The 18,486-nt window shown below is 32.2% G+C and overlaps 2 protein-coding genes and 2 pseudogenes across 12 annotated transcripts; 2 read left to right on the top strand and 2 right to left on the bottom strand.

Moving 5' to 3' along the window:
* Nucleotides 1-1,113: 1,113 nt before the first annotated feature.
* Nucleotides 1,114-11,831, bottom strand: LOC107624838 (type IV inositol polyphosphate 5-phosphatase 9-like). Of its 10 annotated transcripts, none has more exons than XM_088504774.1 (11): nt 11,158-11,831; nt 10,695-10,737; nt 10,446-10,559; nt 4,478-4,509; nt 4,077-4,184; nt 3,692-3,873; nt 3,116-3,168; nt 2,891-2,972; nt 2,747-2,803; nt 1,845-2,029; nt 1,114-1,580 (listed from the first exon to the last, which is right to left on the bottom strand). In XM_088504774.1, the coding sequence occupies exons 9-11, from the start codon at nt 2,786-2,788 to the stop codon at nt 1,349-1,351; spliced, it is 459 nt and encodes a 152-aa protein (XP_088360900.1). In that variant the 5' UTR covers nt 2,789-2,803; nt 2,891-2,972; nt 3,116-3,168; nt 3,692-3,873; nt 4,077-4,184; nt 4,478-4,509; nt 10,446-10,559; nt 10,695-10,737; nt 11,158-11,831; the 3' UTR covers nt 1,114-1,348. The 10 variants fall into 10 exon arrangements, with proteins under 10 accessions (XP_088360900.1, XP_088360905.1, XP_088360904.1 ...); XM_088504779.1 differs by lacking the exon at nt 4,478-4,509 and having other exon boundaries at nt 3,116-3,186; nt 11,158-11,291; nt 11,408-11,547; XM_088504778.1 differs by lacking the exon at nt 4,478-4,509 and having other exon boundaries at nt 3,116-3,186; nt 10,695-10,734.
* LOC148573007 (zinc finger CCCH domain-containing protein 48-like) lies at nt 6,028-9,894 on the top strand. Its single transcript, XM_088504782.1, has 7 exons — nt 6,028-7,025; nt 7,715-7,900; nt 7,992-8,093; nt 8,221-8,367; nt 8,458-8,637; nt 8,775-8,872; nt 8,974-9,894. The coding sequence occupies exons 1-7, from the start codon at nt 6,372-6,374 to the stop codon at nt 9,113-9,115; spliced, it is 1,509 nt and encodes a 502-aa protein (XP_088360908.1). The 5' UTR covers nt 6,028-6,371; the 3' UTR covers nt 9,116-9,894.
* On the bottom strand, nt 11,501-13,653 carry LOC110262424 ((+)-neomenthol dehydrogenase-like; annotated as a pseudogene). Its single transcript, XR_015905122.1, has 4 exons — nt 13,500-13,653; nt 12,665-12,739; nt 12,353-12,532; nt 11,501-11,881 (listed from the first exon to the last, which is right to left on the bottom strand). The product of XR_015905122.1 is annotated as a (+)-neomenthol dehydrogenase-like (transcript).
* A 2,421-nt stretch (nt 13,654-16,074) lies between these two features.
* On the top strand, nt 16,075-17,476 carry LOC148573008 (uncharacterized; annotated as a pseudogene).
* The last annotated feature ends 1,010 nt before the right edge of the window (nt 17,477-18,486 follow it).

Genomic DNA, 18,486 nt, shown 5'->3' on the forward strand with positions numbered 1-18,486 from the left:
AGTTGACTAGAGATTATTGCCAACAGTTAATGCTATTTGACATGTTAATTTGGTCTGATAATGATGCATATAAATAGTTCGTTAATATGTTAGTTATTGCGCATTTTTTAGAGGGTACCAAGGCTATGTATGCCGCTCTTGGGAAAAATTATAAAATAAATTTATAAATCTAATTTATTCTTTTTTTTAATTTAAAAATTTTGAGAAAAAATATAATAATAAAAAATATAAAATTAATTAAAAAAATAAAAAATAAATTGTATCTCTTATTATTAATATTTATTATGTATTTTTTTGTCAGAATAGACACAAAATATACTAATTCAAAATTTCTGAATATAATATTTTTATTCATATTTTATCTACTAAATATAATTTTATATTTTTATTTTAGTGTTTCATATCTATAAATAAACACGATCTTAAAATATGTTATCTAATCTTGAATCTAGAGTAATTTGATCGTTAAAATCTCTTATAAGTATTATTTCCATCCGACTCAAAAATTGTAATTGATTAAAAGTCTCGGTCCACATTTAGAAAATCATACCAAATAGATACTGCTAAGCATATGTCATACAGATAGATTTAGTCTTTATTACAAACGGATTTTTGGTTACCGACGAAATTATTGACATATTTTGTCCCTCTGTAAGAGCTTCGTTGGAAATTATTTACCGACAAATTTTTACCAGTTACCGACGGATTTTTCCTCTATAAATTCTCCATCCATTTCCCTAAAACGTCAAACTTTCAGACAGATTTTTCGTCGGTAATTATAGACGAATTTTCCGACGGATTTTCGCTTTGTAATTACAAACAGATTTTCCATCGGTAATTACAGACAGATTTTCCGACAAATTTTACATCTGTAATTTGAATCTTGGAAAATCATCCCACACTCTGAATACAGACAGAAAATCTATCTGTAAATCCGTTAGTAAGGTAAAATAGAATTTTTTTAGATTTTTTCATTGCAAAATAAACTTGTTTTCATACAAAATAAATATAAATTTAATGAATACAAATTTTTTTCTAACTTATATTCGAATATTTATAATATTTCAAAAAATAAACAAGTTTATCGTATTATCAAACTAAAAGAAAAGTACTATAATAAACAAGCAAGTCAATATAATTCAAAGCATAAAGAAAATGTATTGGTACATCAACTATAATCCTAAATGTTTTTTCAATCATACTAAAACTATCAACCATACTAAAAGAAGTGTTATTCTCCATACTAAAACAGAAATTGGAAAATGCCAAAAATCTCCATATCAGTTTAGACCTCAGTTACAACAATCTCTCAGGTGAAATCTCAGCTTCTCTTGGGAATCTATTGAAATTAGAAGCACTTGATCTTTCCCACAATCAACTCACCGGAGAAATCCCTCCACAAGTTGGTGACATGAGCAGCTTGGGAGTCCTTGATCTCTCCTACAACAACCTTCAAGAAAAATTGGACAGAAAATTCTCTCATTGGCCGAATGAGGCATTTGAAGGGAACCAACAGCTTTGTGGAAGCCCTCTTGATCACTGCAACCGTGATGATGCTTCCAGCAGAGATGGGATTAATCCTAAAGAATTTAATATTTCTTCAAATTAGACTTTACTTGCATGGATTATAGGACATATAGCCAAGTTTTATAAAACATGATGACTTTATTTATATAATATATAGGCAGAGTTACATAACTAAATCTTATATTATGGTGATTCTTTTATCATACAATCCAATTCATAAAATCATTTAGTCAATCATACATTTTGTGATAGTCTCTTGCTTTTTGGAAGTTCAAAGTGACGGTATCAAATTACTTTCAGCATGAAATAAGACTTACTCATGAGATGGGATTGTCTGGGGTTGATCTGAATCAAGGACAGCCGAGAAGCATGTGTGTCGCGGAATTTCATTAACATCTGCATCTCGTCTTTGCTCAGCCCCATCTTTCTGGCCTGAAGTCAGATGGGAACAAACAAAACATAGGCATGAATGGAAGAGAGACATATTAACTGAAACAGATCCCTGCATCGGGGACAATGTTATCAACACCAATAAGGTCAGAATAAGAAAGTTCAGAGGTGTAATAAAGTCTTATGAAACAACAATCTTATCTACTTTAAGTGTTTAGATTTGTTCAATCACTTCTTACTCCATTTTCTGATAATTGACAAATTTTTTGCTTCTGGTAAACTCTTATTTATTTTGCTGTGAAGTCGTCTTCAACAGAAAAATCTGGCATTGTTATTAGCATGGATATTAGATTTGCATCCATGATAAAGCATTCTATGCTACTATTATAGATTTGTCCACAACTCCACATGAAGCATCCATTTAAGTGCATCTAATTGTGCATACCTAACTAAATAGACAGTCATCTATTCATATATAACTCGGTCATTGAAATTATTTGACTCTTAAGTCTTATCCCCACTATCTTAAAAGTTATATAACAAACAAGATTTAATTGCCTAATAGTGTATATGCATTATCAGCATCAAAATTGATCTCATTACTAAAATTAAGACCAATAGAGAATGCTAATATTTTTCTTCAATTTTTCATAGTCACCACCTGAAGATTCTATTGTCAATTAACATGAACATTCTCAAATAGTATAATACAACAGAACCTCAAACTCTTAACAAGCTCAAGAAAGTCCAATGCAATGAAAATTGATTGAAAAGCATTATTAATTTGTAATAACTAATAACCATAACCAAAATAAAAGAAAGAACACACCTTCTGGTCATCTCTGGGAACACCATAACCACTATAATACATCTGACCTACCAAGACCTGCATGTTTATGTCCCCAGCTTTAGCTTCTTTCAGTTAGCAGAACTCAAATATATATATATATAATCAGGGTTCGACCAATTTTACCAACTGCCACTGAACCGGTTGCTTGTTCCAGCTGCTTCACCACATCTTCCAACTCACCAGGGCAACTCCTATGTATTTTAATCTGCAAATGCCATTCAAAATTGCAATTACAAATTATTAGAATTCAAGTGTTTGTACAGAAACTGATAATTTTTACCATAACTATTATAACTTTTAAAAGCCAAGAAAGTTCAAAAATGTTTGAACAGCATAACAAATACTAACCTCATTCTGAATAAGTTCTTAGCACAGTAGACACATGGTATAAAGTATAAACCCTACAAATATTACCCTCTCTGCAGTCAAATAATTAATCACAATAAGCATGCAAAGTAGCTCAATTCCCACTTCCCAACCACTCAATAATCCGACCAATTTAAGCAGTACATGGAAAACCAAAGAGACAAAGGAAAGCTGTCCAACACAGTTTATCCATGTTTTGCATGCAATGCCATGATATAATAACATTACGTGCCATAGTCCTTTTAAGCATTTCCTTTGATGGTTTTACATGGTTTAATAATAACTAACAACTTCAAGCAAGGAAAAATACTACCAATCACAAATGCAAAACATGAGAAAACTTACACCCAATTTCATAAGCAATCCAAGAGGAAAAGTACCTAAATCTTGTGAATTGGGAAAAGGAAACACAGAAAACAAGTTCCGCTCTTTTCCATCTCTCACAGGAAATTCATCAAACACATGGCAAGCATAACAATACTGAAGCGAGACAATCTCTCAAGCATGTTCCTCCAAAAACAATAACAACACAATTAACAGGGAAATTGAAATTGATACCTTGAGAAGCTCATTGGCTTCAAGTGTCTCAATGAAAGAGGTTGCAACATTGGGGGTAACACCGGACTTTCCCACCAACTGGGTCTTGAGAAGCTCTTTCCTTTCAGTTAGCAGAACTCAAATATATATATCAGAAAGCTGTCTCTAGCACTTTTTCCATGAGGCTTCAATATATTGATTCCCTATAATAATGGTGAACCAAAAAAAAAGGACAGAGGATAAAATCCAGAGAATGGCCGTGATAATTAAAGCACGTAAAGGCAAGATTTAACTAATTGAAGTACACATCACAGATTCTCAACACATGCTGAAAATAGAATGTTTTAGTTTCACCTAGGAGCAAGCCATATAAACAATAAGATGAAAAGGAATTCGAAAAACCAACCTTGATTGGGTATTTAACTTCAAACATACCAAGTTGGCAAAGAAGTCGGTGTCACCAGCTATCAACTTTGACGACATGCTGGTCTTGGCACAGTCCAAGCTTGTCAACCTAAAGTCAATAGAGAAATCCGATTTAGTAACAAATAAGATATACCAGAGCTAGTAACTGCATCGCACTTATGGCAAGAGAAGCAAGCTCTGATCAATACAAAAATGCAGAATGGGAAACCTGTATTAGTAGGCAATCGATACCTTGACGGAGAGAATTTTACCATTGTATTACAAGAAACATTCAATTCATCCCAACACGAGTTAAGAAATAACTAATAAACAGTATCTCACAGAATTATACCACAAAGAAAAGAGTAACAAGATCACATAAGTCATCAAAATGTTTCATACCTTGCATTTATCAAGACCTCTTGCATTTAGAGCTGCAATTTAAAGAATCAGACTTTATTCGAATATCTGCTTACTATATATTAAATAATAGTGACAAAGTTAATTAACCATTAATCAAATTTACCACTAAATTGAAACCTCGCCGAAAAAATTGTGCGCTATTAGTCATGAAGTGAGAATTTGTTTTACATACACACTTTATTTTTCGTCTCCGCTTCTTTTTCTCACTTTTTTTTTTTTTTTGGCAAAACCCCTCTGATCTCTTCATAACTATTCTTGCCAACTAGCGAGATAAAGACAAATAAAGACTCAATGACGTAAATATAAACATATTTAAAATATTATTTGGATAAAAAATAAAGACACATTGATATTGTTTAAAAATATATGAAAAATTTTAAGCAAGTAAAAAAACTGCTATTAAAAAAAATATGTTATAGAGTATTATATTATATTATTATTCATAAGGGATGTTGTAAAAATATCAATAATGTACTAAATTCTTGTTATTTAATCTAAACGTTAAGAATTAAAATAATATTTTATTTTATATTAAATTATATTATATTACTTTTTTAAACACTAATGATATTCCTTTATTTTTTACACCAATTAATAATTTAAATATAGTTTACATTCCCCTTATAATGATCTCTATTTATTTTATCCATGTAAACGTAAGAGTAAATTGCTAGTATGAATAAAAAAAGAGTAACACGTTTAAAAAAAATATCAATAATAAAAGTGGTTAATTTAAAAGTAATATGTATGTTGTTATTAAAAACTTTTTCTCTAAAATAAAAAGCATATAATACTTTATCTTTTATATTTATATCATAGAATATTGAATAATTGTTACTTGTATGAAATTTAAATCATTAAATAAAACTATAATAGAGAAAATATATAAAATACAATTTTTTATTAGATTGAAAAAACAAAAAAACAACTTAGTTGTTTCATTATCAAATTGTCAGTTATTGTTTTAGAATAGGATTTCGATCACGAGTAAATTAACTAATTAATTGCACTTGAATTTTGTTAGGATTGGATAGTGTAGATTTGAAAAAGAGAATGTTTAGTTTAAATTTAAAATATTTTTTAATATAAACTCATTTTTATCGGTGTAAAAATGACAAAAACATAAAAAAAAAATGCTAAAATTAAAGTATTATAAAAAAAAAAATACGATGAATGATTGAACCAAGATACTTTTATTATATTTATATCATTAAATGTATATGTGGCAGTAACTATGTATTGAAAAACCAGTTAGAAAAAAAAAAGGGATTGTAACAGAATCAATTACGAGTTATAAATGAGTTTCATAAATGTATATGTGGCAGTAACTGTGTATTGAAAAATCAGTTAGAAAACAAAATATGTAACAGAATTAGTTTTGAGCTATAAATGAATTTCATAATGATACTATTTAATATTTATTGATGATTGATTTTTCTCCAAATATTTTTCTGCCCACCGTCAACGAAACCTATAAATAAAGGACCTCATATGGTTTCCAATTTTCCGTTACACTATTATACAAACACTCTCTTCTTCGCTGAATCTCTCCGACTCTGATTCAGTGATTCTAATCCTTATTAGTTTTATTGAACTTTCCGAACTCAATTCTACTCTTAATTCAGGTTTGCTTCTTAGCACGTTACCTTCTTTGGAATTTCTTTTTTTTCTTCGTTAGTGTTCATATTGTATTTTACTTAAGTGGTGGTGTTAAGTTGGGTTGATGGAGAAGTGGAGTAACAGAATTTGGGTTTTGATGAGGGAATGGAATCTGCAGCTTCTTCTAATTGGGTTGTTGTTTAAGTTTTGGAAGAGATTAATGAGCAATGAAGGGTCTTATTGATGGGAATACTGTGTTTTATTTCGTAGTATCATGGCTATTATAACAACAACAAAGAGGACTGAACGGCTCCGTCGTACAACACCACAAACATGCAAGTATTGGCTAGCTGGGAGATGCAACAGAAATCCTTGTGGATTTTCACATAGCTTACCAACCTCGCCATCCAATGTATACTATAATGCCAATACGACATATAAGTATTCGAAGAAGCCCGATTCGTCCGTTGAGAAGATCGCCAGTTCCTCTGCTAAGAAGGCAATAAATTGCACACCCAAGGCCTTCAAGAAGCCAGAAAATTGTGCACTAAAGGCTGTTGAGTGCAGACCAGAAGCTATATCTGTTGGCTTGGCCAGTTCCTCTGCTAAGAAGGCAATAAATTGCGCACCCAAGGCCTTGAAGAAGCCAGAAAATTGTGCACCAAAGGCTGTTGAGTGCAGACCAGAAGCAGAAGCTATATCTGTTGAGAAGCCAACCAAGTGTGAAGAAAAGGCTGTATTGATTGAAAAGACTGCAGACGTGGAAGATGTGGCCACTGTTGCTAAGGCTTCTGTGGATAAATCACGCAGTATTTGCAAATCTTGGATGACTGACAATTGTGTGGACGGTGACTTGTGTCAGAATTTGCATTCATGGTTTTATGGTGATGGGTTTTCTACGCTTGCAAAGCTTCATGAACACAACAAGGTATATACATGTCTGATTCCACCTTTTATTATTTGAAAGTACATTCAGTTTAGTGTATTTTGTCTTGGTTTAATTTGAAAGTTAAGTGAATATTGCAATTGAAATAAGTTTGAGGGATAAGCAAAAAGTGAAAAACTAAAGAGATGCCATAACTAAGTTGCAATAAATTAAAAAAAATTCAACACGAAGCATAGGTGTATTAGTTATAAACTTATAATCCCAATATTTGTTTCTAAAATCTAAAGAATCCATTCTATAGAAGCAACCATGATAAGAGACATTAAGAACTAACTTTGAAAAATAGAGCTGTAATTTTTTAGGCCAGTGCTTAGCACCTGCTTCACATAAAAATAACCGTGTTTGCCTAGCTTAGAATAAATCAGAATAGAAGATCCTTAGTTTAAAATTGATATGGAAATGGAATCTAATACATTTTACATACACTGCATTTATTTTATTGTCATTCAAGTATTAAGCAAGACAGCAAGACAGCATTTATTTTATTGCCATCAACACGCATATTATATCAAATTCACGTAGAAAATGTATATTATAAATCTTACCCACCTTGCCGAAGAGTATCAAATCTAATCTAGGACAAGCTTTTACATAAGAGCAACATTCTACTAATATTTAAAAGTGCCATCGAGTTGGATTCGTTTATGCTAATATTCAAATTTTGTTTACAGGAAATCACTGGCATTGCACTGCCGGCTGGTTCAAACAAGCTTATTTCTGGTAGCACTGACGGCACAGTTCGAGCATGGGACTGCAACACTGGCCGTTGTGTTAACATGATCCATCTTAATTCTCCAGTTACCTCACTTATATCTGAGGGCCCATGGATCTTTGCCGGTGTGAAAAATGCTGTGAAGGTAAGCTCTTTTGTTTAATTGTAATAATGGTATCTTATGTATAGGAGCTTTAACTGTAAACTTATAATTTGATTGTGGTTGTTTTGTTAAGGCATGGAATATTCAGACGGGTGCAGATGTTACTCTTGATGGACCTAAAGGGCAAGTCCTTTCCTTGAATGTTGGCAATGATATCCTCCTTGCTGGAGCAGAGGTAAATTACCTTGGCTTGCAGTGATTTAAGATTTGTTTATAATTAGCCATTTGCTACTGATTAGAACTATGACATGTCAACTACTTCTGTTGTCCATTAGTTTTTAAATAATCCATTTAAATTGCAGGATGGTGTTATTTATGCTTGGAGATGCAGCTTTGAGTCTCCTTTCAAAACGGTTGCAACACTAAGTGGTCATAGCAAACCAGTGGTTTGTCTTGCTATTGGATGTCACAAGATGCTTTACTCTGGATCCATGGACCATAGCATTAAGGTAGTGTTTTTGTTTATTTATTTATATGCTTCATGTAATTTGCACACTATTCCCCTTTAGCTAAGCAATTTCTTACCCTGCTATCTACAGGTTTGGGACCTTGATACATTACAGTGCACAATGACACTTAACGGACATACCGACGTTGTCACATCACTTATTTGCTGGGAGAATTACTTGTTATCGGGTTCATCTGATTGCACAGTCAATGTTTGGGTGTGCACCGAGGAGGGAACTCTAGAAGTGACATACACTCACACTCACGAAAATGTAAGTTGTTCAACCACTAATGTTTGTTCACAAATATGTCTTTAAGCTGGTATTTTGATTTTGTTTAAGAGGGAGGTGATTGGTTTGTCCAATTCATTTTTTTTTATTTGTTATTTTTATTTTATTTGTTATTATAGGCTGTTCTTGGACTGTATGGGATGACTGATGTAGAGGCCAAGTCAATATTGTTCTGCTCGTGCAAAGATAATTCAGTTCGTATGTATGAATTGCCGACGTGAGTGATGATAAATCTTTCATCTACTTGTCTTGCTACTATTACTGGGCTTGTTTTTTTTTTTTTACTATTTTAGCTACTTACTGTCTCTGCTTCTACAGGTTTCTAGAGAGAGGTCGACTATTTACAAGACAAGAAGTTCGATCCTTTCAGATAGGCCCTAGTGGACTCTTCTTCACTGGAGATGGGACTGGTTTGCTGAATGTGTGGAAATGGTTAGAAGAGGCCAAGGTGCCAACATAGGAAACTACATCTTGAGTTACATGATGAGTTATTCTAATTACTTTAATGTGGTGACCTTATCTTTATTCTCTGAATGTATGAATTAACTGAGCATACTTGATGTTGGGGTTGGGCACATTGGTTCTTGAGATACAAGAATTTAGAGAAGTATTATTAATTCTCTGAAATATCAAAAAGATTGATTCTTGAAAGAAACAGCAAAAAAAAAAATCGAAAAAAAAAAGTCCAAGGCTTTGAGCATCAATGGTTAGGAGGGTCAAAATTGGCCTAAAAAGCTCAAAAGAGTTGTTTTCCCTAACTATATGCTTGTGGTGTAAAAGTGTCAAGTAATCCTTGATACTAAACATTTAAAGTCGTGACCCAAAGGTATTAAATAGTACGCTTAAGGCTCTGAGCACCACTGTCTGGGAATTTAAGCAAAGCTAAATTCGAATCCAAAGGGTTCCCCAATTAAGTGCTTGTGGTGTTTATGTATCAGGTGGTAATACTTGAAAACAAAACACTTAGAGTCACGGCTAGACTCAAAAGTGCAAAGCACCAAAAGAAATAAAAGCTGTGTTCAAGAATCAAGAAAAACTTAAAAGAAGAGAGTCAATAATATGATCTGAATTCTAGTTCTAAGGGATACCAATATTGCTGAACTTCAAAGGAAAGAGAGATGCAAAGCTATTCAGAAATAAAGAGTTAATAGCCCCATTCAGTAATTAGACCTAGCTTCATCTGACAACTCTTAACTTCCAATGTATAATGTAACATTCTATGTATTATACAATTCTCAATAAGACCATCAGTTTTATAAAGTATGTGTGTTGTTTTAAATTCTTCATTTAACTTCTGAAATTATAATATCGGTTTTGATCTTCTTTTAAGGAGAAAGAAAGAAAAAAGTGACCGATTGAAAAACTACATAATAATAGGCAACATAATTTTAGACTCTTAGAACTTTTCTGCAGCATTTAGTTCCCTTCGTAGAACCTGAAAGCAGTACACCCTTACTTTTTTTAATTACAAGCTTCAAAAAGTTATTTATAAGTATAAACCCTTTGGTCATAAGATATTTCCAAGATGGAAAATTTGACTCTTAATTGGAAATGCACTCGAGCTTTAAGTTCATGGTTGAAAAAACGTAAGGATGAAAATCTTGAGAGTTTGAATAAACTTTACCGTTTTAATGATGATGAGCAAAAAAAAGTCTAAAGTGCCAATTGAATTATTTGAGAAGACACCCAACTTGGAAACAATGGAAGTAAGCTATTACTATGATGAAACCCTCAAAAATAGATGAAGCTAGTAATTAGGAGATTATTGGAAACTTAAAAAAGAATTGTACCTCTTCAAATTATGTGTGTTGCAATCCATCAATGGGTTAGAATAGTATACTTGTCAAAGCAGCTGTGTCGAATGTCCAAAATTGATAACACTAGTACTATAGCCTTCCTCCAATCTGAAAGAATTGCACATAGAATCATGTGAGGCAGAGGCAGAGGCATTGCTACGTCAGCGAAAATATTAATACGCCCTGAGGAGTTGCAAGTTGAGTATTGCGAATCAAGTTTCTAGAAGGATTCAAGTTTCTTACAACTCGAGTGATGATTCGGTCTTCCACCATGATCTTAATGCTGCTGCAGTATGACAGTTTATAAGTCAGGTAATAAATAAATAAATAAAGATCCTTCTCCAAATAAAATTTTATTATGTCCAAGAGAAATAATTTCTACACTTGGTTGTATCAACTGAAGTGATGAACAATTTATATTCAGTGATTTCAACTTTAAGCAACTGGATGGAATATTGATTAGTTTCAGGCATGGAATAATGTCAGTTTCTAGAGGTGGTTTCAGGCTTCCATTTCTAAAAGAAGTCATTGTTAATGAATGTAAATGCATGACAAGTTTGTTTCCCGCATCAGTTTTCAAAAACAATATACGAAAATTAGATGTGAGAAACTGTGTGAAGTTAGAGGAAATTTTTGGAAAATATGAAGTCATAACTGCAGGGAAAGAAAATAATAAAGAGCTTTTGATGTTCCCTTGCTTAACCACCTTGACTCTTTGGGAATCGCCAGCTCTAAGGTGCATTTGGTCAGGGATGCAAATTCTAGATTGGCCTGAGTTAAAAGAGATGGATGTTTATCATTGTCCCGAGCTGAAGATGTTTGCAGATGATCTTGAAAATTCTACATATTCAAACACAGGATCTTCAAAATTCTACATATTCTTCACTTTGGACTACTTCAAGTGGACCTCCAAAACATCTTATTCCTCAAATTGTTGAGTTTCCATGATGACTTACATTCATTTCCAGATAATTTCGTCTCAACGATTCAACTAGCTGCTATAGAACAGATTGCAGTGGTCGAATTAGAATGAGTATACATAACCCAACTCACTTGAATTCGAATGAAGAAACATCACTCTGAAATTAGAAAAGGCCAGAAGAGGCATTTGAAAGCAATGCTAATTTGACAGCACTAGCAGCACCTTCTGCCGTTAAAAGTCGAGTATTGGCAGTTATATCAGTTTTAACATAGCCAGGGCACACACTATTGATGCATATAGTAGGGTACTTTTTAGCAACAATTCTTGTATATGCATTCATAGCAGCTTTTGAGATAATATAGGCACCAAGAACCTTAGGCGATCCTTTTCTTTCTAAACACCCTTCTTTGATATCTTTCACAAATTCATTCAACACTTCATCAACTCTCTCTTCTGTAAGGTTTTCAGCATCGCCCAAGATTCCTTTAGCCCATTCATTTTATACACGCTGAATTATTAGAAATGAAAAGCAATAATAATGAGAGTTACAAAACAGAATCATAAAATAGTAATGGAGAATAAAAAGTAATAAAATACGCTTATTAGTAGAGCAACAACCAAATTTAGCGAAACAATCTAAGATCTACTAATTTTTTAAAAAAAAAAGTTCAATTATTCTGTTGGTTTCCATAATTTCATCAAAATTTTAATTAGATCCTTATAGTTTAAAAGTTTGTATTGACTATTGAGTCTCTATATTAGATAAAAACTTTCCATTCGGTCTTTTTTTAGCATTAGCGTGTTTTTTTCTAAAAAATAATCATTAGTAAAGATTTAATTACAAATTTTTACCTAATATAAAGATCTAATCACAAATTTTTAAACTATAAGAATCTAATTACATAATTAGTAAAATTATAGAGATTATTAGAATAATTAAACCTTAAAAAAACACAAACAAATAAAGAGAGTATCCTACCTTTAACTTTCATAGGGAGGATGATACATTCACAATTCTTGGTGATTCAGATCATTGGAGAAGAGGGAGAAGGGCTTCAGATATTCTTTTAGCACTATAATAATTTATTTGCAAGCATTCTTCAGCTAGTTCGAATGTTTCAACGATTCCGGCTTTCTCTATTACATCATCTGATAATTCCTAAAAATTTCACCCAATTCAATATCCTAAGAAAACTTCTTAGCTTGTCTTTGGTTTATATTTTTTAAATTCTAAAATAGAAAATGTTGAAAAATGAAAAAATATGAACCAAACTGGCTGTAAAATTCTTACCCTGCTATTCAATAACACTTGAGGGACCAAATCATTGTCCTTAATCACAAGTCCACCAATCACTGCATTGTTGATCTACAAAATGCAATTCTTTTCTTCAAGAATAATATTAATCTACCAAGTCAAGGTTATTAATTAAGGCAATGAACTCATTCCTGGTTAGTATCCAAAATTAATAACATAAACCCTAAACATGACTTGATAGTAATTAAACCTCTTAGCATGCAGAGCTTCATACGAGAAGTTTAATTTATTACATTCAGAACAAATTAGTCAATTACATTTTTTTAGTGGAATTGTAAGGAAAAAAAAAACCTTAACATGCAACTAACAAACATGAAAATAAATGAGAAAATCCCAAATCATACAATAGAAATTTATATAGTCAATGAAACTTATTTCTGAGTAGAAAAATGCAAACATGGAAATTTTATTTTCACATAATTCATCTTGTATCCCCTTTCGAAATTCGGATTTGATGAAATTTGCAAGAGAATCCACACTAGCAGGAACAGCAACATGAAGGTGGTGAAAGAGCACAAGATGAGAGAGATGTTTGAGAGTTTCCAAAGCATGAAGGCCTCTCTTCTCATCTCTGGAAGTCAACACAACCTTACTATTTCTATTCCAATTCCTTTGTTTGCATCAGTCACAACTGCATATCTGATTAATTTGGAAAATAATGTAACTTCATTTTTTCTTAGAAAAAAAATACTGAAAATAGAAACAAACAGATCCAATTCCTTTGTTTGCTTCAGATAGGGTTTGAAGTGGAATGAAGTATGTATATAAAAGAAAATGCTAGTGTCTCAAGCAAAAAAGTGGTGTACTTTACCTCTGGCGCTTGTTCCATCTTTAATTTGAGGCTTTGTTGGTTTCTAACGAAGATAAGTTAAGGCTTCAGTTCATGAGCACTGTTTCCATGCATGTATGCCACTTGCCATGATTTCCGCCTTACAAGTTTGCTGAGATAACATTCAATTTGAGTTTAGTTCGGTGAGATAATACTCAATTTCGTCCATGAATTTGTATATGAGTCTCTTAAGTCTCAATTTAGTTTTTAAAGTTTCAATTGTCTTTATTTAGTTCCCAAATTTTGCGAATATGACTCATGTTAGTCCTTGAAACAATTTTTAATGTATAAACGTTAATAGAATGCTGTCATGGATAGGCGAACGCTAAGTTAGACTCTCTAAAATAATGTCGTTTTGGTTTTGACACTCAAATAACCCAAAAACAATATCATAAGTGGTATTTATTGAAATTTTACCTAACAAAACAAGTGATGCGACATCATTTTTGAGTTATTTGAATACCAAAACTAAAATTACATCATTTTACAGGTTTCAGTATGACATTTGATTATTCATTTCAACGGCATTAAAGTTTTTGAACTAAAAATCATCTCAAAGACTAATGTGAGGCACGTTTATAAAATTTGGAGACTAAATAGAGAAAATTAAAATTTCGGGACTAAATTAAGACTCACGTGCAAGTTCAGGGACCAAATTAAGTATTATCTCATAGTTTGGTTTGAGTTTTTAAGTTGATTAATTTGTTTCAGTTTTATAACCGTTAATCAAGAAGTTAGCCTTTTACATAAATTATGGTAAAAATTTAAAATTTAGTCAAATTAATTAAACTAGAGTGAGATTCGCGCAATATGCGGAGAGATTGATTATTTATACTATATAGTATATTTTAATAAATATTATATTAAAAATTTTTAGAGAACATATTATAAATAGATTTTAAATTTATTTATTTTTAAAAAACACATAGATTATTTATATTAAAGTTATACAAAACTGCATCTTTATTTTTTATTTTCATTTTTTGATTTGCATTAATTACTACACTTTGTCTTTTCTTGTGTTTTTTTTTTTTGTAAATAATTAAAACAATGAATGAATGAGAATGAAAAACATATAAAAATGTTATATTAAATTTAAAAAATTTTTGATAATTAGTATGAAAGATTAAGAAATGAAGAGTAGTAAGTCTTAATATGTATAAGTTGTAGAATTTGAATATTTATAACTGAAATTTTTTATAATTATTATTATGATGACACTTTTAATGTATGTTTATTGTATTTAATTAGTACTTGATGTTTCAATTGAATAATAATAGATAAGAGTTTTTTGTTTTAATTTTTTTAAAATATTTTACTAAATAGTGATTGGTTGATTTTTATCTTTTGTCAAGTCATTAGAATTGTTGATGTGGCATCATTAGCAAAAAAAAATAGCTTAAACTCATTACAAAAAAAGTTAGTATTAACTTTTATATATTATAAATAGATAGATAGATTATTTAATAATTTTTTATTATTAATTTTATGTAAAATTGACTGTATTTAAAATTTTATTATAAATTATATTTTAGAATGAATTATTAATAATAGGACATTTACTAGAAATTATTATCAACAGTTAATGCTACTTGACATGTTAACTTGGTCTGATAATGGTACATATAAATGATACAAAAAAATAAAAATATAAAAATTATTATTTTTATATTTTATTTAATAATAAATTAGAATATATTATAAAAAATTAATTTATTTTTATTTTTTAGTTTAAAAAATTAAAAAATATAATTATAAATATTAATAAAAATAAAAAATAAATTATATCTCTTATTATTAATGTTTATATATTTTTAAATATAATATATCTATTTATATTTCATCTATTAAATATAATTTTATATTTTTATATTTTTTTATTTTTGTTTTAATGTTTCATATCTATAAACACACAATCATAAAATATGTTATCTAATTATAATTTTTATATCTCTTGAATCTAGACTCATGTGATTCTTAAAATTTCTTAGAAGTACTATTTTCATCCGACTTAAAAATAGTAATTGATGAAAAATCTCGGTCCACAATTAGAAAATCATACCAAATAGATACTGCTAAGCATATGTCCTTTGACACACTTGTCATGAATATCTGTCTACTATATATTAAATAATAGTGACAAAGTTAATTATCTATTAATCAAATTTACCATTAAATTGAAACCTCATCGAAAATTGTGTGTTATTAGTCAAAGAAAATGATCCTCTCAATTATAAAAAAAATTGAGGAAGTAAAGTGTGATTTTTAACTTTTTATTACTCTTTTTTGTTTTATTTATAAAATTAATAATGAGAGATCATACTTTACTTCTTCGAGTAAGAGAGAATTCATTCCGTCATGAAGTGAGAATTTGTTCTATAAAGATCTAACTACATACACACTTTAATTTATTTTCTGTCACCACTTCTTTAATTTTACTCATTCTATTTTTTTTTTTTTTTGGAAAAATCCTTCTCTTCATAACTCTTGTTGTCAACTAACAAGATACCCGTCCTATGTACGTACTCCGTACTCTGTACAATTTTGAAAATCGAAGATGAGCGCTGGAGTGAGCGGGGAAGAGACTTTGAGGGTGAAACACGGTGAGGCAGCCGATAATGTCGGCAGAAGAGATAAGGGGGAGAGTGGGGGAGGGATTGCATCAGGGGAAAAGGAGGATCATATTTTGGGAGGGGTTTCTAAGCCTTTGAAGGTTTCTTTCAGGGACAAAGTTGTAGGTTCCAAGATTGCTAAAGCTTTTTCACTTGTTGAAACTTTATCGGGAGATAACATTGCGGTAGTTTCTGGGAAGCAAGGAGATCTCTTGCCACCGAGTGTCACGTTTACCCAAGAAGCTAAGAATTGCTTGGCAGAACCTTATAAGGATGCTATAGTAATTAAGGTGCTAGGTAAACATTATAGCTACACTGCATTGTCTCATAAACTCCGAACGGTATGGAGGATTAAGGGAGGTTTTGGTTTATTGGACGTGGGATTTGACTACTTTCTTGTGAAGTTTGATGTAGCTGAGGAGCGAGAAAAAGTTCTCTTAGGAGGTCCATGGATGATCGAGGGAAATTATGTGGCTGTGAAGCCTTGGGATCAAGAGTTTAGATCAAGTGAAAACTGTTTTGGAGCAACTTTAGTGTGGATTAGAATTTCTGGATTACCAATCTGGTGCTACCAAGAAGATGCAATGCTCCGTGTTGCAGCTGCAGTTGGCATTCCCGTTAAGGTTGATTTGGCAACAAAATTAGCTGAAAGAGGACGATATGCTCGAGCATGTGTTCAGATAGATTTAGGATTGCCAGTGACTAAGAAGATTCTTGTTGAAGGTGTTGAATATGAGGTTGAATATGAAAGTCTTCACCTTATTTGTGGCTCCTGTCTCAAGTTTGGTCATGATATGAAGGTGTGCAAGACTGACAGCAATGCAGGAGGAGGAACTAATGCCAAGGTGATCAGCGATGTAGCAAAGCAGCCAGAAAGCTCAAATTCAAAAAATCCAGTACATGTAGAAAAGGCAAGTTTTCATTTTGGCAAGAATCTTGGAGATGAGACTGTAAAAGTTACTGTCCCGGATTTGGTGGAGAGTGATTTGCATGCTGTTCATGTAGACCATGCACAACATGAGGATTTGGAAGGCTGGACTCAAGTGATTAGGAAAGGAAAGTATAAAATGGGTCAAAAGCCTTCTCTTAGCACCCATCAGGTCCAACCAAAAGTAAAGAAGACTCCTAACAAGGCTACCAATACTTGGACAAGGCCTAATCACCAACGTACAACACATGCTACTGGATCCAAAGCAAAATTAAGCAGGGGCATCAATATTGGAAAACCGGTTAGTGTGGCTTCTTCGGGGACCCGGCACAATGTTCATCATCAGCAGCAAGGTGAGACAACAAATGGCACTGTGCGAAAGCGTCCTCGCCCAAACTCTTTGCAGAATTCACCAGTAGATAAGGATGGAGCATCGACGGCGGGTATGGTGCAAGTTTCGACGGAGAAAATTGGGCTGCAACTTGAGAGTCCATTAAAGGCAGGATCGTCGAAGACAGGGACATCATGTTGAGTCTCGAGTTTGTTATTGGAGCTCCCTTTTTGCTATTTTATGGATAGTTTCAATATCATAGCCTGGAATGTGAGGGGTGCGTCTAACAAGATGGCCCGTGTGCATTGCAAAAATTTGGTGAGAATATATAAACCATCTTTTTTCTTTCTCTTTGAGACTCATACCATGTTTAATAATTTGAAGAATTTTTGGGATAAGTTGGGTTTTCATTGTGTTGGTATTGAGGAAGCAGTAGGACACAGGGGTGGCATTTGGTTTCTATCTTCTATTGCTAATGCTTCTTGTGTGGTTATTGATCAAATTGACCAATGTATCACAGTGAAAGTGAGTGTGGGTAACTTAGTTTGGCTTTGTAGTGCAGTATATGGGAGTCCTCAATTCGAAAAAAGATGTATGCTTTGGGATCATTTGCGTTCTATTAATTCAGACCATAATAGACCATGGATGGCAGTTGGTGATTTTAATGAGATTGTGGCACCAGATGAGAGTACAGGTGCTTATTTTTCTTCTCACAGAGCTAGTCTATTAGCTACTACTCTAGATGAATGTGAGCTCTTTGATCTTAAAGTGACTGGTAGGAGATATACTTGGTATAGAGCAGTTCAGGCTGGCAGGGACTTGGCTAAAAGGTTGGATAGAGCTATAGTTAATGAGGCGTGGATGACAATGTTTCCTGAGGGTTATTCTGAAATTCTTAGCAGGCTTCATTCTGATCATTGTCCTATTTTAGTTCGTTGTCATGGTAGCCCCAGAGTGAAAGGTTCACGTCCTTTTAGGTTCCAAGCTGCGTGGGCAACACATCCTTCTTATAAACATGTTATTAGTAAGGCTTGGAATCAAGAGTTTGGAGGCGTTACCGAAAGGCTTAAGATGGTTCAACAGGCTTTTTTGGACTTC

The sequence above is a fragment of the Arachis ipaensis genome, chromosome B2 (genome assembly GCF_059453495.1).
Source record: "Arachis ipaensis isolate K30076 ecotype BB chromosome B2, ASM5945349v1, whole genome shotgun sequence".
NCBI lineage: Eukaryota > Viridiplantae > Streptophyta > Magnoliopsida > Fabales > Fabaceae > Arachis > Arachis ipaensis.